The sequence below is a fragment of the Acomys russatus genome, chromosome 24, assembly GCF_903995435.1.
Source record: "Acomys russatus chromosome 24, mAcoRus1.1, whole genome shotgun sequence".
NCBI lineage: Eukaryota > Metazoa > Chordata > Mammalia > Rodentia > Muridae > Acomys > Acomys russatus.
Window position 1 is genome coordinate 43,907,723 of NC_067160.1, and position 25,932 is coordinate 43,933,654.

At 35.6% G+C, this 25,932-nt stretch overlaps 1 protein-coding gene across 1 annotated transcript in view; it reads left to right on the forward strand.

Annotated features, from left to right (window-relative positions):
- Window positions 1–25,932, forward strand: part of Lrp1b (LDL receptor related protein 1B) — a 1,950,158-nt gene that overhangs the window by 1,870,826 nt on the left and 53,400 nt on the right. The window contains exons 80-84 of the mRNA XM_051166335.1: window positions 5,933–6,049; window positions 7,951–8,124; window positions 9,868–9,993; window positions 15,161–15,325; window positions 20,957–21,118. Of these exons, the coding sequence (XP_051022292.1) occupies window positions 5,933–6,049; window positions 7,951–8,124; window positions 9,868–9,993; window positions 15,161–15,325; window positions 20,957–21,118 (744 nt within the window). The remainder of the gene's footprint in view (window positions 1–5,932; window positions 6,050–7,950; window positions 8,125–9,867; window positions 9,994–15,160; window positions 15,326–20,956; window positions 21,119–25,932) is intronic.

The window sequence follows — 25,932 nt, forward strand, 5'->3', positions numbered from 1 at the left end:
AGTAAGACTAGGCACACCTCTCCTATTAAGGCTGGAAGAGTCAACCCAGCAGGAGGAAAGTATACCCCAGTCTCTGGGGACTGGACAGCAGTCCTCCATGTACCAGTTGGATGGCCCAAGGCCAGACCCACCTGTGCTATGAACCTAGAATTCTCCACCCTGCGATGCCTCTCACTTAACGCTCTCCAGGTCTTGTGGTCTCTAGCTCCCAGATCCTAGGCTCTGAAGCACCACTCAGACACAGTGTGTAGTTTGCACCACCATCATCCTATTGTTTTGATTTTTTATGTGACTAAGAGACTGTCTTTTCTGATCCAATCTATTTGGTGTTCTATATCTTTCTTATACCTTTATAGGCATGTTCTTCTTTAGGTTAGGCATTTTTTTCTATGATTTTGTAGAAAGTATTTTCTGGGCTTTTGAGATATTTTTCTCTTTTCTCTATTTTTATTATTCATGAGTATTTTTAAAATAGTGTTCCAGATATCCTAGATGTTTTGTGTCAGGAATATTTTTTTGATATAACATTTTCTTTGACTGATGTGCATCCATTTATTCTGACATACCTTAAATGCTTGAGGTCTGTCTTCCGTCTCTTGTATTCTGTTGTCTTTTTTTGTTTTATTCCTTGATTTTTTTCATTCTCAGGATTACCTCCATGTGTGTGTTTTTATTCCTTCTATTTTTACTTTTCAAGTCTTTAACATATTGTTTGCTTCTCCTGTTTGTTTTTTCTTGGGTTTCTTTAAGGTATTTATTCATTTCACTTAGCGTGCAGATGATTTTGTTGGCTGCCCCTCAGGGACTGAGCAATTGCTTAAGCCATGACCTGCCCCTGCACACTGCAGACAGATTTAATAGGTGTGTCCAGGCTGATAAAAGGACTGTCCTTCACTGCAGCTCCTTCTCTTTCTTCGTGTTCTCTCTCTCTCTCTCTCTCTCTCTCTCTCTCTCTCTCTCTCTCTCTCTCTCTCTCTCTCTCCCTCTCTCTCTCTCTGCATTTCCCCTTCTTTTCGTGTACCCTTTCTCTCTTTTCCCTCTGCTTTTCTGTCTCCCTCTGCATGGTGACTTCACGCACCCTCTACTGTGAGGTTGCTGAACCCACCAAAGACCAGCCTTCATTAAACCTGAATTTATACTTTAATTTGGCTTGAATTGGCTCATTTGATCAGTGGACATAACCTATCAATTTTTTCTTCAAAGTCTTTATTCTTTTCTTGTGCTTCAGCTTTGTTGTATTATTCAGGACCTGTTTTGGTAGGATACCTGGGTTCTAGTAGAGATATATTTCCCTCGATGTTGCTGATTATTTTTTATGTTGCCATCTAGGCATCTGTATTAGGAGTGATTTTAGGTCTATGCTGTGGTTTGGAGTTTGTTTGGTTAATGTTTAGTTCTTTGGATTCTGTCTCCATTTGAGGTTTTCAGAGAGTGTGTTGGCCAAGGGTTTCTGTTTTACTTGCTTGTTCAGTTGGTGTATTCATGGAGGAATACTTGCTGGTGTCCAAGACTGGTCTTCTGGTAGGCATAGCTTGTGGTTGAATAGAGGGATATTTGCTGGCATTGGGGGCTGGGACATAGGAATGAGACAGGAAGGGAAGGGCAGGGGAGGGGGAAGATGTGTGAGATCTAAAACAGGGGAGGGGCAGCTTCATCTGGTGCTCTGCAACAGAATCAGTTGCACCCTAATAAAAACTGCTAATGAAACACTGTGAACGACTGTTATGTATTCCCATGTGTGTATGTTTGCTTTACATGTAGAAAATATGTTTACTTATATAAATATATCCACTGAGATATATTACCTCAGAATACATTCTCTTTTCAAGGATTTCTAATAATTTAAACTTCCTGTGTTACAATTTTCTTTCCTTTTTTATTTTTAGTATATATAAATATTTTTTGAACTTCAATGTCACACATCATATTAAAATGAGTATCATAAAGTCTCTTTGTAACCATATGTATACTTTTTTCTTTATGTTCTAGTGTTATAGAAATGTTACATTTCTCTTATCTGCTTAGTGCTAGATATGTGACATACAGTTAATTTCATTATGGCTTTAATTAAACAATAGTATCAACTAGATGAACAATTGGAATACACATAAACCTGTCTCTGTGCATTTGTATACTTCCTGCAAATATTTAGTACAGAAATCTACCACTGAATCAAATAAGATATCACCAGAACTCCAGATGCAAAATTCACCAGAATTGTGGAAACATATCAATTTTTTGAGGTTTATAGCACTTATTCTTCCACTCTTGGTACTCCATTAGTTATGGCTTTAATGATATAGTGTACTAGTACGTCTTCACTAATATTCTATATGTCCAATAGTAAAAATAATGAAAATGTTATCAATATTCTTTATGGTCATAATTATGTGCATATAATTAAATATAAATGTGTAGGGAAATATAATTGATGTAGTTTAGGATCTAAACAGCTAAATGTTTGTCAAAGTATATAAATCGAGATTACAGAAGTACGTATTTCCTAGTATTTAAGGCAATCTTTTATTGATCCTGTAATTTTCTCTTTCAATTAGATTGGCAGAAGTTACATAAATCACATAAATGGAAAGATACACATTCATGGATATATCAACTGTTCATCTAATTGACATTATCTGTGCCCTTTAAAATATATGTCATAATGAAAAGCACTGTATGTCCGTCATAAGCTTAACCTTGAATGGATAATAAAATGCAACTTTTCTATAATACTACAATATAAAGAACAAAAAATACAAATGCTTACATAGGGACATGACAGTTATTCATTTTTAATGTGACGTGTAAATTTGGGGTTAGTATAGATATTTACATACACCAAGAAAATTGTGATAAAATTATTACCAATAAGTTTTAAATATGAGAATACATACGCAGTTAATATGTTCCTATGCAAAGGTATCTCAATGGATATATTTGTATACATATACATCTCTCATATATAAAGTTTATGGACACATCAGAATACGGAGAAGTGGTTCACAATATTCTATTATAAGTTTCCATTGGTATGCCATTTATGAAATTTAAATTATCTATTATTTAAGGATTTTTTTAAAACTTCAGAGTTAAAATGATTTTCAAGTCTCTAAAATATAGTGGCAGGCTAGGCATCATGGACAAGGCCATGCTGAGGGAACAACTCTGAGAGTGTGCTGTTCTGCACTACAGCCTGCTGAGCTGCAGTCTGCATCTTTAATGACCTTTTTAAACTGTGATACTCTTCTAGGAGGTTAACCTAAATAAGGACAACACCAACAGACATGCTAATGAGGGAAAGGAAAACCTGAAAGGCTCTACCCATAGACAGAAACCTCCAAGCAATTAAGAAATACTGAGGGTGGGAGAGTTCATCTTCCTCTGGGATGTAGCCTGAATTGATTTTCTAATACAAAGTGATTTCAGCCATAACGTCATATAAACAGAGGCAAAACTAATTGCCAAACTTAGTATATTTTATTTATATATTTATGTACAAATATGTGATATGTCAACAACAACAACAAAAAAGAAGCCAGGAAGCAAGGGTGAGGCAGGGGAACATGAGAGGGCTTGTAATGAAGGATAGGTAGATGGAGATGATGTAACTGTATTTTAAATTACAAAAATAAAATGTTAAATTTAAAAGTACATTTTATTTTAATTTTTTATACTTCTATTAATTTCATACCACATATATTCCATTGTCAGTTCAGATGAAAAAGTTTCTTCTCTGGGTTTTTTAAAATCTATATTGTTATTGGCAGTTTATTAAAGACAAAGAGGCAATATTTTAAAGGTAGAGATGAAATTATTATTTCATATGAACTTAACTTTAACTGTCATTGTAAGAAATGTTAGCTGGTGGCACTCAGAGGAAGGACAGCAGGTAGCCAAGAAGAGACTTGATACCCTATGAGCATATACAGGGGGAGGAAATCCCCCTCAGGAGCAGTCATAGGGGAGGGGAATAAGGGGAAAATGGGAGGGAGGGAAGAATGGGAGGATACAAGGGATGGGATAACCATTGAGATGTAACAAGAATAAATTAATAAAAAGAAATGTTAGCTGATTCCTTTATTAACTTTTAAATTTAAAAGATACATATTTTTTCTTTGTTACTAAAGGGCTTAAAAAAGCAAAGTCACACTGATATATGGGTTTTTAAATACCAAGAAGAGACTTTATACCCTACGAGCATATACTAGGGGAAGAAGTCCCCCTCAGTCACAGTCATAGGGGAGGGGAGTAAGGGGAAAATGGGAAAGAGGATGGAATAGGAGGATACAAGGGAGGAGATAACCATTGAGATGTAATATGAATAAATTAATAAAATAAAATTAAAAAGAGAAAAAGAAATGAGACAAAAGACTGATCAAAATTCTTAAACAGTTTGGAGAATCAAAACAACAACAACAAAAGAAATTCCACTTATCTAAAACTTTTGTTCCTTATTCTATAATTTCTATTTTGGTATAATTCCATCCAAAAGTGCACTACTTGACAAGAATTGATATGGTCATGTGCACTTGTGATAAACTCATAATACATATAATAAATCTAAAAAATGGAAAACTAAGTTAATTGGGGGAAAGTTTTGTTTTATTTAACCCTTCATTAAACTAAATTCAGAGAAGAGCAAGGTGTTTCTCCTTTCTTCACAAGGCCTGACCTGATATCAACAGTGGAAAACTGGATTATTTCACGGTCCATGTTACTCAGAATTGCACAGAAGCAAAGGCAGCTCAGACAGCAAGCTACACAGCATAGCCTCCATTTTAAGTCAGCCTATACCATTCCTCAGAAAGTAGCTAAGCTAAGTGCATCTCTCTATTTTACTTAAGTATCAATACTTTTCTAAACTCAGATTATATTTCAACTAGGATTATGTAATGAATTTTAAAAATTATCAATACATTATTTCTAATGTAATTGTTTTTTTCTTCAGAGTCTGACTATTTAAGTCTAAAATTTTCACACAAATCCAAAACTGCCATTTATTCATCGGACCTTCACATGGAGGTGTACCAACACTCTATGGCATTAATCTGCTAAATGCATTTTAATGCAAGTACTCCTTGAAGATGCATATTGCACTGTGTGCAAAGACTACCACACAAATTAAGCATCTGCATATAATGAAGAATCATTCCAGAATTTATGTGTCATAGATAATATTTCTTTTTAACACTAGATAGCTTTATTTTTTAAGAAGATACTGACAGAACCTCAATTTTATTTATAAAACAGAGAATGGAGAATTAAAAAAAAAATCTTTAAGTGAAACCTTTCTTTAGTCCTTTGTTGTTTATTGGTAGATACCTACTATGTAAGCAATGATGAGCAGCCTTAGTAAAATTGACAGAATGGAGAGAGATACTATAATCATAAATCAGGAGTTAAATTTTCATTTTCTATCCTCATTATCGATCTTTGGTTGCTCTGAGCTAACATACACTGAGGTGTCTCTCTGTACTCAAGCCAGTTCTGATTGGCTTCATTTTATCTAAAGTCCACGAATATTTTGGATTCTGAGCTCTAGAGCTTCAAAAAGGAATTTAAAATTAGACGGTTACACCAAGTTTGAGTCACTGTTGTACAGAAAACTTCCATTATTCAAGACGAAAACTAAAATAGTGTAATAAACTAGCTACAATAACTCAGTAAGTATGAAAAGGCTGCTAATGTGACCTTACCTGTTTATATGGTTATTCTAATTCGTTGAATAAACGCTATCTGATCTGAAAGTGTGTTTCCATGGTAAAAGAGAACTTCATGTTACCTGCTTCCTATAGTACTGTGACAGACAATGGATGCCTTTTTAAGATCTTGAAAGAAATACATCTATCATGATTAATCATTAAAATAACAACAAGATTGTAAGTAATCTCAGTCTCTTCATATTACCTGTCTCTGTATGTTTGTTTCTCAGGTCTGACTGTTGATCTCTTTGGTGAACGCATCTACTGGGCTGACTTTGAGCTCTCCATCATTGGCAGTGTCCTGTATGATGGTTCCAGTCCAGTGGTCTCTGTCAGCAGCAAGCAAGGTTTGCAGAGCAATTTTGTTATTGAGTCTATTAATTCATGATACAGACATAGATGAACAGGGATTCTGCCACCTGCATTTCCTCTAATTCTTTCAGATGTCAGTGTTTATGTTAATTAAAATGTTCGACCCCACTGCTGTACTGTAGAGATCAGGTCAGAGAACTCCTCTATTTGGACAAACATGGGTACTTGCTGTCCATAGTCAGAGATTATTTAGTCCTGTAAATCATTTATTGTTGGTGCTAGTCAACACCCCTTTTTTTTTTTTTTTTTAAATTGGGCTGATGGCCATAAGGAAGCATGTTACTATAAGTCTTTCATCATGCACATGGATATTAGGTCAAGAGAAAAGTAAGGTAGCAAGCAGTAACCCTCCCACCAACACTTGGATCCTCTGTGCCCCACAGCTGTGCCCATTTCTCTTTTTTCTTTTCTTTTTTCTTTTGTTTTGCTTTGTTTTATTGTTTTATTGTTTTTCTTTTTCAAGTTTGGTTTCTCCCTGTAGCCTTGGGTACCCTGGACTTCCTTGGTAGACCAGGCTGGCCTCGAATTTACAAGGATCTGTCTGTCTCTGCATCACAGTTGCTGGGATTAAAAACCTGTGCCGCCACACCCAGCTTTCCCTTTGTTTTTCTAATTGCCTCCTAACTTGTTTTCTCATTATCTGTTTCCCTCTGATTTTCTAACTTTTCCCCCTCCAACCCCCGGCTGTCACGTACATTTATGCTATTTTCTTTCCTTTGTCTTTTCTTCTTCTTAGCTCTCTCCAAAATTTACCACAAGTGAAATGCAACCTTAAAAAATAATATTTTTATCATTATATGAACTAATTATAACATTGCTTCCCATTGTTTTTATAATAAAAATGGGGAAGATGAAAAATAATCGAAAACTCAATGATGACTGATTAAATAGTGTGTTTTATTGCTGTTGTCATTGCTTTCTTTGTTTATTCAGTTTCCATCTTTGAATACTTAGAAGATATTCTCCTATTTTTACTTTAGTATACTGTTGCAAAAAAAAGTTAGAACTTGGAGAAAAAATATTTAAGATTTTTTTTAAAGATTTATTTATTTTTATTTTCTGTATATGGGTGTTTTGCCTGCATGAACATATGAGTACCATGTCTTTGTCTGATATCAATGGACGTTAAATGAGGGGAGGCAGATCTATGGAAATTAGAATTACAAATGTTTGTGAGCCACCAAGTGGGTGCTAGGAACTAAACCAATGTCCTTGGCAGAAGTAAGTGGTCTTAACTACTGATTCATCTTTCTAATCTCTCTTCTTAACACAGAAGACAATAACGCCTTTCTGTTGTTTTCTAGTGTCTCATTCTGACCTGAAACTCCTGCTTCTCCATATGTTTGTATCCTGAGTGCTAACATTACAGATGTATGCCAAAATAAAAATGTTTATTATTTAAAATCATCTTGTAATTGCATGATAAACCACTGAGTCAAATGAAAAAAAATTCAATTTCAAACATGATCCATGACTTTTCTGAATAACAACAGGCTTTGGGCTACAGATTACTCTTTTGTGCTAAGACTTGACATTCTACTTGCAAACAGCATAGCAAAAACAATTACTCTAATAATAACTCTAAGCCATTTTAGGTGATGTTGAACACAGTAGATGAAGATGTTTGTTCAGTATGTTCTGAGTCACATATTTATCATCTCACAGATACCATTAAATATACTTTTAATTTTGAAATTGACCAAAAACAGTACTTGGATATTAGATAAATCTAGATATTTTTAAAATTTGAGTGTCTATACAACTTGTATTAGCAAATATTAAATAAAATACATAACTGCTTCATCGTGTCATGATTGTATAAGGTTCTTTGATGGCACTCACACTGGCATTAGTTCCTCTCTTTTGAACATTCCAGGTTTGTTACATCCTCACAGAATTGATGTCTTTGAAGATTATATATATGGAGCAGGACCTAAAAATGGTGTATTTAGAGTTCAAAAATTCGGTCGTGGTTCAATAGAGGTCCTAGCTCTAGATGTTGACAAAACAAAGAATGTTTTGGTATCACATCGCTATAAACAACTAAATTGTAAGTAAAATGTATCAAACGTTTTCCTATGTTTTTTAAAAATAATTTATTTATGATTATGTTAACTATGTCTATATTCCTAGTAAGCTCTCTAAGTTTGCCTTGGTGTCTCCAGACATATTAAAACAGCAAACAGCATAGATGTTTCCATGTTTCCCATAAATGATATGAATAATTTACTGCATTTTCTAGGATTAAAATTGTCTGTTTAAATAATTTTTAAAATGTGTAAATATATAGATATACCACAGAGTTATAAAAATCCATCAGCAGCCATTTCTCACTGCTGCTGTTACCAACCATTGACTACTTTACCATTAACATTTTGGCCTCAAGAATGTTAATAGAGATCTCAGCCCAAGAGTTGTGTCTTCTCTGATTCATTGTTTCTGATTTATTATAAACATAACTCCCCAACCTAGAAAGGATTCAATAAGTAGACCATTGTGGACATTATATAGACACTATGGTGCAAACTCATTCAAGGACAAAGTACACAAGTATAATTGGAATTCTAAAATAATGTGCAAACATGTTAAGTGTTTATTAAATTGTTCCAGTTTATTTATAGACAGTCTTTAAGGCAAGTTAAAATAGATTTCATCTTGAGTTTTGCAATTACCTGGAAAGACAGCAGTGTTTTTCCAAGTCAGTGGAAACAATGTCTAGCAGGACCTAAAATTCCTGAAATACCTCCTTAGGTGCTACTGCCTTTACTTAAAACCACTTATGCTGGGTCTGTGGTTAACAGACACTTCATGACACCTGATAGTTCTATCTAATTAAAAATCATGACTGAATATGGCTTGAAATACAATCTGAAATTAATTCATTACTATCCTAAACATGTAGGATGTGAGCGATGGATTTTAGCAGAAAGGTTCTGTGATCGGGCTAGAATCTAGAAAAGACTATGAATCACCTCTGACCACATAAGATGCTCATTAGATAAACGTTTAGATGAGATAGCTTTAGTGTTCAGTCTAACATGTATGCATTAGATGAGAGAGCTTTAGTGTTCAGTCTAACATGTGTGCAAACTCCCACACAGTAAGAACGCAATCATGTTAACAAGTTTCAAATCATATTCCTTTTTTATATTTTAAAGCTTACAAAAGCATTTGAATTTTTAGTCATGAGTTTTATTGTTGACTAAAAGTGTACAATAAAGATATAAATGGAGGTTTGGATCTCAAATACTTCAATTGGGGCACGTTTTTATGGACATGGAGGTCCACTGAAAATTTAAAATAGTGAGAGTTCAGCAAAATTCTCAGCTTATAATTCCTTGTCTCATAAGCTCAATTTAGACTAATTACCTAAGGTTGAATCTTGAATATTCTGAAAAAGGCAATCACCAAATCATCATACATAATTACCTAGAGAAGAAAATAATCAACATAAATAACTGTACATGAACTGAACCGTAAAGGACTCCATGTTTCTTTCCTTTAAAAACTAAACTAAATTCATGGAAAATAACCCAAAGCTATGCCTAATGTATAAATTAGCAATCTTCCCCTTTTATAATGGAAAAATTTCATATTGGTGAAGACATTACATGATGATTTTTTGTTACTTATAAAACAGAATGTTAACATTAAATGTGATAGCCGCAGTAAAAAAATGTTTTATTTTTTCACGTTGGCAATTCATCATTTCAGCTTACTGGATTTTATGCTTTTGAAACTACATTCAACTTTTATCCCACATGTCTCTTTTTCTTCCTTTTGTTTCCGTTAGTACCCAATCCTTGCTTGGATTTGTCATGTGATTTCCTCTGCTTGCTGAATCCTTCCGGGGCCACATGTGTTTGTCCAGAAGGAAAACACACGATGAACGGGACCTGTAATGATGACAGTCTGTCAGGTGGGTGCTTTCTGTCACTCTATAAACAGCCAGATGAATTATTGTATAAGCAGCGAGGACGCATCCATATGAGTTTTAGAGCTAAGCAGTGTTACCTTCAAAATCAGTTCATTTGCCTTAATGGCCATTGCTCTTGAGTGTCTGTAAAAATAGGTCTCTTTACAGAAGGCTCTCTACCTTCCTGACTCTGTTAACAGAATACTGTAATTTCAACAAGTAGTCAGTGGATCAGCAACTGTAAAGTTATTCTTAGAATTTAAATAGATTATTAGATAGTTCTTGTTTTATACATAATATTTTGAAGGCAACTTTCCTCTATATGTATAAATTCTAGCCCCAAAGTCATTTACTCATTCCATGCATTTATTTTTAATACTTCTGGTTACTTCATTTATGCAGGACAATAATTTGGAAAATACAGCCTTCTTTAGAAATTACCTTAATCTTTCCATGTGAAATGTTATTTATATTAAATACTATGGGTAATCAGAGTAAAACTAATACACATTTCAACTTTTATAAGCAAGACAGAACAATAGTTTACTAACTAATGATGAATCTAGAAGTGAACCTGACAGTATTTCCTCATGTAGCTTATATTTTTGAAATATAAATTTAGAATGAGCAACAGTTATTTCAGAAAGCGATGTTTTTAAATGGTGATATTTAAAACAAACAGCAATAAGGGAAAAAAGGAAAAGTTTTCTCCTGAGTACTCTGTAGATAGAACTTTCTCAACCTTAAGGCATTAGTCATAATTGGAACAATTCTATTAAAAGAAAAACCCAGACTTACTAAATTTTATGTCACAGACAAAAAACAGCATGCCCAAAGCACTGTTGGATCAAGGCAAGCATTTGGGGATGAGCGATAAATTTAGGATATCTTCACAGCAGGGTGTCTTCCTTGCTTGTTTTCCTCTGTTAGGATTCACTGCTCATCTTAGTTTCACGTCTCCATCCTCACATGCCCTTTCCATCCCCAGACCACCAGCTTCTTGTTTTCTACTCTGGGCTGGTGGTTGCAGTCAACTGAAGCAAGTTAGTAAAAATCTATCTAAGTCAATCATATTTTTATTTTTTTTAATGTCCACATTTTCAAGATTGAATATGCAAACCTGAAGAAATTAAAAAAAAAAATGGAATGATGACTAATGTACACAAATGAGTGGTATTTATGTGTGCAGACACAGCTGTTATATCAGGGGCCTAATCCAACTCTTATTAGAATTTATATCATTATGATCATCTGAATTTCCTACATATGATGATTTTCAAATAAGATACAAAAGACTTTGGCTTTAGACTTAAACCGAAGCCAGGGGAACCTGTGAGACAACTTGGAATTGGGGTGTATGTGGGATACCCTGAAACATTTACACTGTCAGGAAGAAGAGTGGAGAAATGCTGTGTGGGAAGCACGTTTGTGGTTTCTAACAGAGAGCCGTGGGTCATTCCAAGTGTTTATGTTTTCTTGCCAGTCACTGAACGTGTTCTGTTACTGAAACACGATGACCCTGATGCTTAGTTGACCACCTACTGTCTAGAGCATCTATGATCACAGTCGTGATGGGGAAATTAAGTATTTTCAGATGTCAGCAATCTTTTATTATTTTCTGTCCTGGTCAAGGAACTGCACTGTGTGGGAGTGTGCAGTGTATGCAACCACTCAGAGACTGAGTTTCTTAAAGTGTCAACTACTATTGTCAAGTGGAAATACCTTATCTCCCTAGCCTTCCGCCCACACACATCAATAAACATTGCTCCCACAGGACCTTACTGTGTTTTATTCTACTTAAGTATTCAAGTTAGTCTCTCTCTCTCTCTCTCTCTCTCTCTCTCTCTCTCTCTCTCTCTCTCTCTCTCTCTCTCTCTCTCTCTCTCTCTCTCTGTGTGTGTGTGTGTGTGTGTGTATGTGTGTGTGTGTGTGTGTGTGTGTGTGTGTGTGTAAACAGAACAATGTGTTAGGAGTATAAATAAGATCTCCAGGTCACTTTTTTTTGTTGTGGCTAAATCCAGTTATCTTTTTCTGTTGCGCACTTTAGGTATAGCCCAATACATTAGCTCTTCCCATGTTACTTTCTGTAGCTACTATTGTTAAAAGATGAGCACATAATATTTTAACCTTCAAATGAGAATTGTAAATTCAAATATTCCTCAGCCTTGGGAGGATATTTGCCTGTTCATTCCTAAAGTTGATTATAATTGCTGCAGCTTGGGTTCTGCTTATTACTTAGTTACCGACAAGTGCAGCCTTCTGTTTAAATATATAGAACTATTCACATAATGTTAAAATGATTGTAACTCAAGTTTGAGTTCATTAGTGTCTTTTCTTGTTTTAAAATTTCTAGTGCCTATAAATCCGAACACTGGAATGTTCATTCTCCATAATGTGTAGATTTGGGATGTCTGCGTCATTCACATATAAAAACCGTAGTTGGGAACCAATCTTCCTAACATGCCTTAAATTTTTATCTCTAGCGGTCTTACTCAGAACCGACTTTTTTCCTGAATGAGTTAGAAATGTTTTAGGAAGATATAAATGAAGCAAACATGTTTCCACAGTGAATATTTGAAATGTTACTAATTTCCCCATAATGAATATACAGTAGAGAACCCTGTGGTCAGCTGCGATGGGTTCCTGCAGTTAACATGCTAAGAGGTGAGGCAGCCCTGTCTTCCCATGCCCTTCCTATGTCACTGATTTCACTTTACCGTTCCCTCACAATTTTCCCGCCTGCGTCCATCATACATTCGTGCATTAGGTCATCTTCATACGACACAGTCAGCACAATTTTCAACATCTTCCTCATCGTTCCGATTTCAATTAACAAGATAAATACATTCGCAAGCGTTGTAGGTTCCGCCAACTATTTGAATCTGGGGTCCTCTTTATTCCATCCTCTTCAAAGCCTTGATTCTTGCCAACTTCCCGTCACACTCAATGGCTGAGTCCAATCAGACATTCATTCTTTTTGTCTCCCAGGCACTGGATTTTACAGATATGTTCTCATGAGCTGGTGTACTCTCAGTGAATGTTATGGGCAGTCAAGAAGCACTGTTTGGAAATAATATTATTCCAACACTTCACCAAATAGGTGATGCCATTGCTTTGTAGATAGGTGGAATTCCTATATGCCATGTTATTGCATGACTGCATTTATTGTGTTCACTTAGAAATTAATATTTATAAATTTAAAGTTTTCCTCACCGATTGATTTGATTTAGTATTCTTAGTATATCATAATTTAGGTTTTGACACTAATTCCATTTATCTAAACAGTCCCGTCAAAGACTAAATAGATTACTTCACATACATAGTACACAACTGCAGTAAAGAATAGACTACTAGAAAATCTACTGGCAAAACTAAGCCCAAATATGTGTTGAACGTGGCATAAACATGTAGTTGAAAACATAGAAAATAAGCTTTAAGATGTTGGGGCAGGCAAGAAGCTTCTGAGCAGAGCTCATTTAGCACAGAAACTGGCTCCTAAAATCAAATTAAATTAGAACTGGTTTGTACAAGAGAACCCGCCTACAGAGCAACGGGCATAAAGCAGAACAGAAAAAAACACTATGCCACTGATATTTTATTCAGGGGACTATATCCAGAATTAACAAAGAAGTACAAAATTAACTATCAAGAAAACACATTACCAAACAGTAAATTGGTTAAATGCAATAAAAGACTCTTAAAAGAAAAGAAAACAAAGAGAAAGGAAAGGAAAACAAAATGGACAGTAACTATTGTAAAAGTGTTTAGCAATCCAGGTCATCAGGGAAAAACAAATTAAAGCTACTTTAAAAAACTGTGTTATCTTACGATGGCTATCAATAATAAAATTGACAACAGTGTTTCAAAAGGAAATATGAAAAGAGATATGCTTTCTTAATGTTGGTGGGATACAAATTAATATCAACATATGGAAACCAGTTTAGAGGCTCTGCAAAATATTAAAAATAGAATTATCATATGACACAATTATGCCATTTGTAGACATTTTATTTATTTATTTATTTATTCAATTAATTTTTGTGACAAAACACTATGACCAAGGCATTTATATATAGCAAAGCATTTAACTGGGCTTTCAGTTGCAGAGGCTGAATGTCCACAATGGTTAAATGGAGGCACAGTGGCAGGAATAGCAGAGAGCTTACATCTCAAACCTTAAGCAAGGAGGCAGAGAGGACTAGTATGAAAACTAGTCTTTTAAAACCTCAAAAACTGTCCCTGGTGACATACCTCAAGCAGCAAGGCTGCAAATCCTAATTCTTCCCAAACAATTCTACCAACTGGAGACCAACTATTATGTCGTGTATTAAGTGAGGTGATCCAAATTAGGAAGGACAAAAAAATCTGCCTCTTCTATCTTATGTGGAACCTAGGTTATAACACAAACATCTATACATATAAGCAAACGTGGGAGTAAAATCCAAACATTGAAAGAGGAGTTGAGAGATAATAAATAGTATTAGGTGATGATAAAGGATGGATTGTAGGCAAATGGACACTTGAGCAATAAAAGGGACATAAACCTAATGTGTATATCCCAATGTTCTAGTTTTCAATGTGCATGTAAGAATTCGTTTTTATTGAAGTAGCAAGAACTACTTTGTTTTCCAGAAGGTTCCAGCATGTATTATTTTTTCTGAGGCAGTGGCTGCAAAATGTGGCCTTTCTTTCTAACTTGATTGGCCATTACGGCACTAGGAATTCATCAGGGCTAATTGAGTACATGTGTCACATTGACCCACTTAAGAAAACTGACATTTTAAAATTAGGTCTGTGGTGAGGAGTTCTGCAACCTGATCTTTTTCTCTTTTCTAGTTAAAACCATACAAAACCATTTTATTCCAATAGCATTTAACATGTCAATTGTGTTGCCATCCATACAGCGTAATATTAAAAAGAAATGTATCCTTTGTAAGATATGTTATATCTAGGAACTTTTAGTAATCAGGAATATAAAGAATGTTAACAACATTTTAAAGAAGAAATGTTAAACAAACGTCTGCTTTTAGTTACTCTGTAACTTTTCAACTTTCATCTTAGGTGTATTTTGTGAAAAAAAAATTGTAGTATTCACATATATGTATTGATTTAGATTATTTGAAGCCTCCATGAACAACACGTATATCTCTATTTTTCTTCTTATAACTAGACGACTCCTGCAAGCTGACCTGTGAAAATGGAGGAAGGTGCATTTTTAATGAAAAGGGTGATCTGAGGTGCCATTGCTGGCCAAGCTACTCAGGAGGAAGGTGTGAAGTCAATCACTGCAGCAACTACTGTCAGAACGGAGGGACCTGCATACCATCCACTCTAGGTAAATATCTGACCAGACTACATATGCAAATTACTTGCATTTTCTTACTATGAGAAAAAAATGTGAGTTAAATAAATCCTCCCATTTTCCCCCATTCCGCTTCCCTATGACTGTGACAGAGGGGGACCTCCTCCCCCTTTATATGATCATAGGGTATCAAGTCTCTTCTTGGTAGCCTGCTATCCTTTCTCTGAGGGCCGCCAGGCCTCCCCATCAAGGGGTCATGGTCAAATATGGGGCACCAGAGTTCGTGTGAAAGTCAGTCCCCACTCTCCACTCAACTGTGGATAATGTCCTGTCCCTTGCCTAGATCTGGGTAGGGGCTCGATGTTTACTGCACATATAGTCCTTGGCTGCTGCCATAGTTAGAGCAGAATCCTTGGGCCCAAATCTGCCCATCATAATGTTCTTCTTGTAGGTTTCTAGGACCCTCTGGATCCTTCTATTTCCCGATTCTCCCATGCTTCTCTCACCTAGAGTCTCAATAAGATGTCCTCCCCTAATGCAAACTAGCTTACTTAATCTTTTAACCTTATTGCAAAGTGTACCTTGAGCAATGTAACTAAATAACCTACAAGCATTCTCTTTCCCTCCCTCTCTTTCTCCCTCCTCCTTTCTCTCTTACACACACACACACACACACACACACACACACACACACACTCATCATTTTAAGAAAAAGTGTACACCCATGCTATCAGCTATTCCTTATTCATTCCCAGAGAACCTTTCTTTATATTAACCTCATGTTTAAGGTCTTACTTAAAAAATATCCTTTTCAAAAAATTTTAATTATTTTTCTTTTTAACATATGTATTTATATTATTACACATGGGTAAAATAAGCTACATACAGCAGGAAGAACCACGAGTGATTTGGCTATTTGTATTGGCAAACTTGAAGTAAACATCTTTCCTAACTTGTTGGATCTAAATTTCTGAATGGAGATTAATATCTATCATATCTCATCTCTATTAACTTAAAACATCTATTTTGATCTAAAATCATCTGACAGAGTCAGTTTAATGTTTATATTTTTCTCTTGGCTTCCTCCTTTACACCATGAATTCTTATGTTTGATCTCTCGAGTGTACTCCTGACTTCTTAGAAGTGTGTATCATGTCCATTGAGTTTCTAAAAAATATGTATCGTAATGCTTCAAACTTAGACTCTATTCTTGTTATTTCTTCTTTAGCTTGTCATGTTTTTGAAGATGCTTTCTGCTGTGTAGCTTATTGAATTTAAGTAATTCAGTCATTTCCAGAATTTCTGTTTTCTATTTTAACATCCTGGTTGTTGTTGGTTTTTTTTTTTTTTTTTTTTTCCCTAATTTTTCTTCTTCCAAGGTATTGATTCTTTTATCTACACTTAACAATTTGGTCTGTGGCATGAGTTAGACTCCTAAGTTGTATTTCTATATCTTACCCAAAACTCCTTATTTGCTAACTTCAGCCTTCTACTTTGTCATTGGACATTTAAAACTCTGTACTCTGTACTCCTTCTGGCAGGTCAGTGTCTCCTCATCTTTGATAACTGGTTGTGGGGCTCTTATAGTATAGTATTGTGTTATGTTTTGTTCTTTTTATTTTAGTGTAGTGCTTTTGAGTGCTTATGCCCCCTGGTTTGCAGTTTTTTCTTCCTTCCTATTGCTTTTGTTTGTCCTGTTTTATAAGAATCCTCATGGTGCGTTTATGTTCTGAATGAAAGACTACTACAATAATTGATAGGATGATGTCACAAGAATTTCTCTGTTTGTTACACACTTTTTCTGTTCTCTGATATTGAGTCTCCCGTGAGGGCTGTGGATGGCAGTACTAGGATCATCTTTGTAGAGATGCTATATTCTGTCTTGAGTGGAGTAACAGAGTCATGGTGTTTGTCATCACATGCTTGGAAGTTCCTGAGAGTCGAGTACACGAAGCACACTAGCCTATCAATAGTCATTATGAGATATGCCTACTTTCTTCCACTATATTGTCCCCCCTTGCAGCCACATTTTCAGGATATTTGCTCAGATTCATAGTCTTGCCCTTGGGACCCTTCACTGATTCACACTGCATTGTTCAGACTTGAGTCCACTGCGGTGCATACCTTCCAGGAGTCCATGCTACTGCAAAACTGATATTTTCAAAGAATTTATAGTTTGTTTAACTTTAAAGTCTGTGTTTTTTTTTACACATATACAAATAATGTCCCTAAGAATAAATATTAATTGTCAAATTCTTTTTAAATAAAAATGCTACCTAAGAGGCTGGAGAGATGGATCAGAGGCTAAGAGCACTCACTGCTCTTCCAGAGGTTCTGAGTTCAATTTCCAGCAACCACATGGTAGCTCACAACCATCTATAATGTGATCTGATGCCCTCTCCTGGCCTGCACTGTATGTATAATAAATAAATAAATAAATAAATAAATAAATCTTTAAAAATTGCCATCTAAAATTGTTGGAATTTTAAAATCTATGATATTATACTTTTCAAATATGATAACACACTTAAAATGTTAGGATATGCTTGCAATTGTTGTTTATCTATGCAATAGACTTGCCTGTAAAAGTGTTTCCTAAATTGTAGGTACACAATGAACATACTTTTCTTTGATTTTTATTATTTAAAAATATTTTTCTAAGCCTGGGATGCTTGTGCGTGTATATAACCCCAGCACTACACCTCCTAGTTCTCTGAGTAGGTCCCTATAAGAACTTCCTTGATCCTCTGGGTGGTTCCAAGTTGGGACTTTCCTACTTTTTACAAAGGTAAATAGTCCAAGGATAGCCTAGAACATAAGACCTCATGAGGCAAAGGTTAGCAACTCTAAGGTCACAGCATACAGCCTAAGCACAGGATTTCTGACATGGCAGAATTTGGCATGGCTTCTTCCCACATGCATCCCTGAAGAACGCTTTTCCCTCTGGACGCAGGCATCAGATACCAATAGATCCTCAGACAGGAGCAGGGCTTCATGGCCTCCTCCACCACCTGTGCTATGAATTTGGCATGAATCTTATGCATGTAGTCTCAGCTGTGAATTCATATGTGCAACTACCCTGTCCTATTTGGCAAATGTTGGTCCATTATAAGCACTCATGTCTTTCACTTAATGCTTCTTCTATGAACATCTGAGCCTTGGGAGTAAAACTGTGATGTCAGTGTCCCTTTTAAAGCTGAACACTACACAGTCTCTTATTATCTGCATATTGATCACTTATGGGACTCTATGTTAATCACCATCTACTCCACAAAGAAATTATTTGATTAGAGAGATGCACTGATCTATGGGAATAAAAACCTCAAGGCTACAGCTTATTACTATGTCCATTTAGCAAAACAGTAGTACTTAGTTCTGTTCTCCTTTAACGCCTGTGACCCACCCAGCTATGTGGCCCAGTTAGTGACACCAGATATATCTATTCAGAAAGTGGTTGATTGCTCCTATAATATTCCTGCCACTATTGCCACTGCTTTATCGGTGGGTGTAACATGCCATGTCAGACATTATTGTAATTCTCACAGTTCACAGCTGGGTAAAACTACTGAAGACTCTCAACCAAGCATCATAGCATGCATAGTCCCTTCCTGTACTTTGAAAGCCAGCCAGTAGGAATTAAGGTTCAAACTCAGTGACAAATTGATATATCCATGTTCTATAGATCAAATACATGGGGTCTTCAGCAAGGGGGTCCTCCAATGAAGTCTTCAGTGGAAATCACGAGGAATGGCTATAGTCTAAAATGTTTGTGGAAATGCTGTCTACGAGACTAAAAAAAAAAAAAAAAATCTAGAAAATAAAATAGAATTTCCCCATCTTGGTTTTTTTTTTTATTTGATTTCTTATGATATCCTGAATGTTCTAATGACGCTTGGCTTTGTACTTTGTCCAATGCTGCTCCTCCGCTCCAGCTCAGATGCATTACTTTGGCATAAATTGTGTTTTTCTAAGTGTAGCATAAAAACTTAGTAAAGGGATGAAATAATTCATTATTGACACGCTCTTGTTTTCTTTAGCCAACGTGTGCCAAACTTATCATTCTTTTCATTTAACACTTCCATTTGTTTCCTTTTTCTGTCATTACTTTCATTCATTGATTTACAAGATAAAATATTTTCATTTTATCTCAACAATCAATAGAAAAAACATTTGTTATATCATGCTCATATTCAGTAGATCATTTCTGGTAAGAAAAATAATGAAATAACTCAGTTCTGATAATCTTCTTATTTCTAGAGCATTAATAGACATTTATCTATAACCAAACATTATTTATAAATGCTTTAATTTAATAATAGTGTTCTTCACCATAAAAGTAAATATGGCTTGGTTTTAGAGAAAATTTTATTGGCATTAAGGGTGTAATCTTTTTTCAAAGTAAAATAACTTAACGTATTATAGATGTTTATTCATTATTTAAGAAATACATGTGAATTTTATTTAAAAGCATTTTACTCCTTACAAATATGTCTTTAAATATAGGCTATATCCTTGGGAGTTTGTGTCTGGACACAATTTATTCTCTTAGCAGCCATTGACCTCCTGTCCCTCTTCTCTAGTGGTGGGCCATTTCCCCTGACAATACACTTGATAATTTGACAATAAAAAGTTAAAATATCTATTAAAATACGGGCTATCCTTTGATGTATAATCAATTATAATATATAAAATAATTATTATTACATTTAAAACTTTAGTAAACCTTGTTTCGTGTACTTCTCAGGCAATTTCATTTTGCCTCCAGATTATCAGTAATGAAAGTTCTTAGGGCACAAACATTCTTTTATGCTTTCTATATAAGTGGCCATGAGTCCTGACTGAGCCATGTGACTGAGTCTCCTTATTGCCATTTATGCTTTTGTGTTTAACTTCATGAGTTGGCCATAGATACTTTTCTTCTCACCATGTCTGCCACAGCAGTTTCTACTTAATGAAACACTGGGCAGAGAGGTACTTCCTCCTTAAGTAACATGGGAAACATAAAGCAATGTTTGCTACGGTGATAAATTGCTTCACACAGAAAAGAATGAGGGTAAATGTTCAAAGATGATGTAGAAAATGTTTCCCTGTGTGTTATTTACATTAACTGAAAAATCATACAAAATTTACTATGCTGCTAGTAATTTTTAACTTGAATAAATATCACAATTAGACAAATTAAGTCCCACTGGGTGCATAAGCACTAAATATTAGTATGTTTAGTTGCATTAAGACTTCATTCAAATATACAACCATTATATATGACATGTCTCTTTTAAACCATTAAAATGTCTCCCTAAAGCATGTGTCCACTGATGCTTTGTGTACAGTCAGTGCTATAGTGATAAGTAATTAGTGAACATTGGCAAATTATGATTATCTGAATTTTATAACAAAAGTTGAGAAAAATAATTTTAAAAATAGACATATATGAGAAAAAAAGAACAATGTGCAGGTACAGTTATGCATAAAACATCTATGATCTGGCATAACTGATATCAGATATGTTCAGTTTTATCCTTCCATGGCTATACAGCTCAACAGAGACTCAAGGGTTCTTGTTATAGTAAAATCACAGAACACATTGTAGACAGCGTTACCGGAAACTTGGTGTGCTACTTTTTATCTACTGACAGCGTGCTTTCATGTCTTTTCTTCCAATAGGAAGACCCACCTGTATCTGTGCCCTAGGCTTTACTGGGCCCAACTGTGGCAAGACAGTCTGCGAAGATTCTTGTCACAATGGAGGGAGCTGTGTTGTGACTGCTGGGAACCAGCCTTACTGCCACTGCCAATCAGACTACACTGGAGACAGGTGCCAGTACTGTAAGTAAGAGTGTCCTCTTTCAGCATGCCAGCTGCAAGCTTTGATGTTCCCGTGTGAACTACGCCTCACATCTGTGTTCTTTCCTCTCTTCATTTTAGCCACACCTCTTCTTTTCAGGTTCATTACCCTGTCACTTAAACTCAAATAAGTTTTACTGTTTTCTATCCTTTCCTTAAAGATTTTATCTGTTTTCTATTCCAGCTTAAATTTAAAGTCTCATTGTTATGATTGTCCCCATCTACGTCCTTAACCCCCTTACTTCCTTCTCCGGCCAACCTGTGGAGATCATTCACTTCCCACTCCCAACTCTCCTAAGTAGCACAAGAGACTGCAACGAGATAAAGCCCAGAGGTCATTCAGCTGGGTTCATCCTCAGCTGCCTGGATACAGAACCAGAACTACTTTCTCCAGCTTTGTAGATGTTTTTGTTTCTAGCAGGGTCTTTCTGGAAAAGACAAACACAAAACAGCTCACACCAGTATCCATTAGTTCCCAACTTCATTTCCCTGTTCTCGCCTTCTATTACCTTATCTTTTATGTAGGGCAGCATTGTTTAGAACTATTTTTATTGCCATATCCCTCTGTATCTTTTTCTCCATTGACTTCTATCAAGATTTTGCCTTTGCTGCAATGTAGAAAGAGCCCTTATGAGTCTCAAGTTGATTGATTCTTGCTATTTCTAGTGGTCAAATCGCAACTCCTGGTTTACGTTAGCTTCATCAACGTATTGATTTTTGTTCCTGAAAGCATTTTCTTCACTAATTTTTATAGTATTCTCTCTGGTTTCCATTTGTATTTTTAAAATTTTATTTATTTATTCACTGTATATCCTGATAGCAGCTCCCTCCCTCCCACACAGTCCCATCCTCCCACTGTCTTCCTCCTCTCTCCTTTCCCCTTCCTCTCCAAAAAGAAGAGCCCACCCCCTACAAACCTGCAAGTACATCAAGCCACATCGGGACTGAATGCATCCTCTTCTACTGAGACCAGACAGACAAGACATCACAATTAGGGGAAAATGATCCAAAAGCTGGCAACTGAATCCATGCCAGAGACAACTCTGCTCCACTTGCTTGGGTACCAACATGAAGACCAAGCTACTCATCAGTTACATATATGTAGGGGGCCTAGGTCTGGACCATCCGTAGGGTTTTTGTAGCAACTAAATGATAACTCTAAATCTATTTCAGCAGATGAATCTATACTTTCAGTTTCCAATCCTATTTTCAATTTTTTTTTTGTGACAGCTAATCTTATCTCTCAATTATCCACTTTGAATTCTCACTCTATCTTTAACGAGGAATATTTATTATTCAGTTCAAAATCTTGAAGTCTTTGATGACTCCTCAGAGTCTTTCAGTTTCTAACTTCACCTTTCAAACACACCCAGAAGTGCTGGAATGATGGTCCATGGTTAAGAACACTGGCTGTCCATAGGACCCAGGTTCAACTCCCAACACCCACATGGCAATTAACAACGGTCTCTAACTCCTGTTCCAGGGGATCTGACACCCTCCCACAGATACAGCAATGATGCAGAGAGAAAAAACAAATCATTAAAAAAATAAAACTCACCCAAGATATGAGCCCTGTTCCTTTTGACTCTACTCTCAATCATCCAAGCTTCCAGGACATGTTTGTCTAGTTTATTACTAACTGATACCTTTACTTCCTCCTTTTGCCACTAGGGTATGTTATCAAATGACAGTCACATTTCTGTTTCATGTAAAATAACATTTATTTCTATTTTAAGCACATTCATTGAAATCTTTTTATATCCATGTACTGAGATCATTATTTTGATCTTGTTCATTCTCTTTGCTCAACGATGGACTAGGTATTCTTTTCTTTATTTTTTTAAATCACTGTTTCAAGAAGATAGAACCAGTGGACCAAAAGGGTCTTTTCTGATGGCATGCAAGTATAAATTATCATAGCCAAAATCTGAACCAATCAACTTTTAGAATGCAATCCTTAAATTTACTTAATGTGTATCAAATTCTACCCCACATCTCCGGTCAGTGAAGGAAGCACAGGGTAGAGTACACAGCCATGCTATGTGCACTAGTTTACTTGACAATGCAGCAATAATTATCCTGCCCTGGCATCACATTGGAACCACATCTGCTGCCTCAAGAAAACAGTCAATTTTCAGTCTCCACTTCCTTTTTTAAAAGTTTATTTTTTCTCATCAGAGGACAAGCTCTTCTTGACAATATATAGACAACACTACACTATTGCCCATTACCCCTTTTACTGAATTCCATGTGTCCCAGCACAGTTTCACATGAAAATACAGTCCAGTTACACTAATGTGCTTTTGTTCCATACCCTCATGCTCTCGCCTCTTTCGAACCAGCACGGGAGAGGATGTTCACATAATAGCTTTCTATTACTGCATTAAGTCCTCCTTGATTTTGTGCTCAATCATTCTTACAAACTCTAATAATGTCTAGGAAATGACAGGCAATTCCAGTTACTGTCCCACAAGGTGTTCATTTTACAACCTCTCCTTTATTCTAGTGAGGCCATGGTCATGGTTATCTCCCATATAAATCTAACTTCTGTGTTATTTTGTTTATTGTGTATTCCTCAGATCTGAGACTTCTTCGAAATTATACCTTGGACAAATAGCTGATGAACAAACTGATAAATAATAATTTCATAAATAATATCTCTAAGTGAAGGCAGCCTCAAAAAGAGAATTAAAAGACAATAAATATATTGTATTAAAAGTATCTGGGCTATTTGTGTATAATCCAGAGCGTGTGCGTTTGTGTGTGTGTGTGTGTGTGTGTGTGTGTGTGTGTGTGTGTGTGTGTGTACATATATATATATATATACATGACCTTGAAGTTGTTAACCTTAATCCTTTATCCTATCTTTAGACTCTGTGGACAAACATGTCCCAAAACACTCCATTTGGATTCATTTTTAAAAAATCTCTTGGTTCATTAGCCTGTAGAAAATTGATGCATTATACTCCACCAATTATATTTCTTTATTTTTAAATTGAATAATCTGCATTCTTGATTCTCTTTGAACTGTCGTAAAAAGCTATGCAGCTATCATTACATAAATTTATGTTCTTGCGAAGAACAAAATCTTGCATCTTAATTGACAACTTAATAGAATCACAGTGTGTGGCAGCACACTGCTTTTACCGGGCTGTGCTCCCCTCAATATTAGTAGTCAGAGTGCTTCCTGCCTTTTACTGCAAAGCACTTATTTAAATTAACTAATTAATTCTTAGACAGAGGTTAAATAAGTTGCCCAAGGTCCTGAAGTAATCAGAATTGTACATGAGGAGTTGTTGATCAAGATGTCACCAAACATCCAGCAGAACATTGATACTGGTCTTGGGCTTAGCCTTTCAAATGACAAATCTAACATCTGATGAAGTGTAATAAATTCAGAATCCATCAATGTAAGTCAGAAAAGTTTAGTGGGCCCAGTGTTCCGTCAAAAGTATGTCTGGCATATGCAACAAGGCCCCCCCACACCAGTTAATGAAGGAATGACAGAATAACTCATCGTGGCACCTAATTAAAGGTTATTAGTGGGAGGGAAAATATCAGTTCTTAGTTGTGCTGAGTTAAAACATCTCACAACATTCAGTATCAAGGATAGAATCCAGAGGTCTGAATGCAAAATAAATTTAACAGTATCAATCTAGGGAGAAAAGAGAGATAAAAAGAAGCCAAGCTAAATTTTAATATTCTTTAAGCTGTTTGCTGAAGGACATAATGGAGCTGCATTTTCATATGGTGTTAACGTCAAGATTCCTACTATTAATCAAAGCAAATAAGCATAGCCTTGTGTAGTTACACAAAGGTGTCATTTGTGAAATCAACAATACCTGAGATTATTTTTAGCTAGAGGATAGTATCACTAAAGCAATGCAGCCCATTAAGGCAGTTTACTCTATTTGACACTGGAGGAACACCTGCATGGCTTCTTCCTATAGTCTGTCAGGGCAGACAAGAAGAAATGTGTCTCTGAGACTAAACAGTGTCCCAGTTCTTAAATGCAAAATTTTAAAAACAAAAGAAATTTATTTAGATTTTAGAGTTGGTAGACCCAAGATTAATGCAATGATATAATGTGATTGTTATTAGAATTATAGTCTTAAAACAAATTTTGAAAAGTATATGAGCTATGGGCATGAGACAATTGTGCTAGTGATGTAACCAGATTATTTTAGTGCTTGTCTTCAGAGAAGCTTTATGCTGTAGTCAGCTGATAAATTCACAGTTTGGTTTTGTGGGAACAGTATGTCAAATATTTCCTGTTCTCAACTTACAATCTGTTGTGGGTGTTTAGGAAAGGAATTAAGTCGCAGTAAAAATAATTTAATGGAACACAGGGATGAGCTATCCTTGTTCGCAGAAAGAAAGAAAATTTACATTTGAGTTAGTAAGCTGACAGAAAGCCTTTATAGAGACTTAAAATGACCCAAAAACTAAATAAATAAATAAATAAATAAATAAATAAATAAATAAATAAATAAATAAATACTTTCAGTTGTTCCTCTTATTGCAGAGATGAACAGGAATGGAAGCCATAGTTGTAACACTACTCCCAGAGGTAGTAGAATGCCCTACAATCTCGAATGGATTCCATATCTGTCCCTTTTTGAGTTTCTTCAAAACAGTCCAAGTTTCAGTGGCATAAATCGTAGATAGCAATCTACCGAGTGTCTCTGAATTCTCTAAAGAGTTCATCCATCCAAGCTTTTGGCTCAGTCTGCATTGCACAGCCATTCCTGGGAGGTGTCCTCTTTCTCTGAACATTGAGCCATGGCCATTGCTCC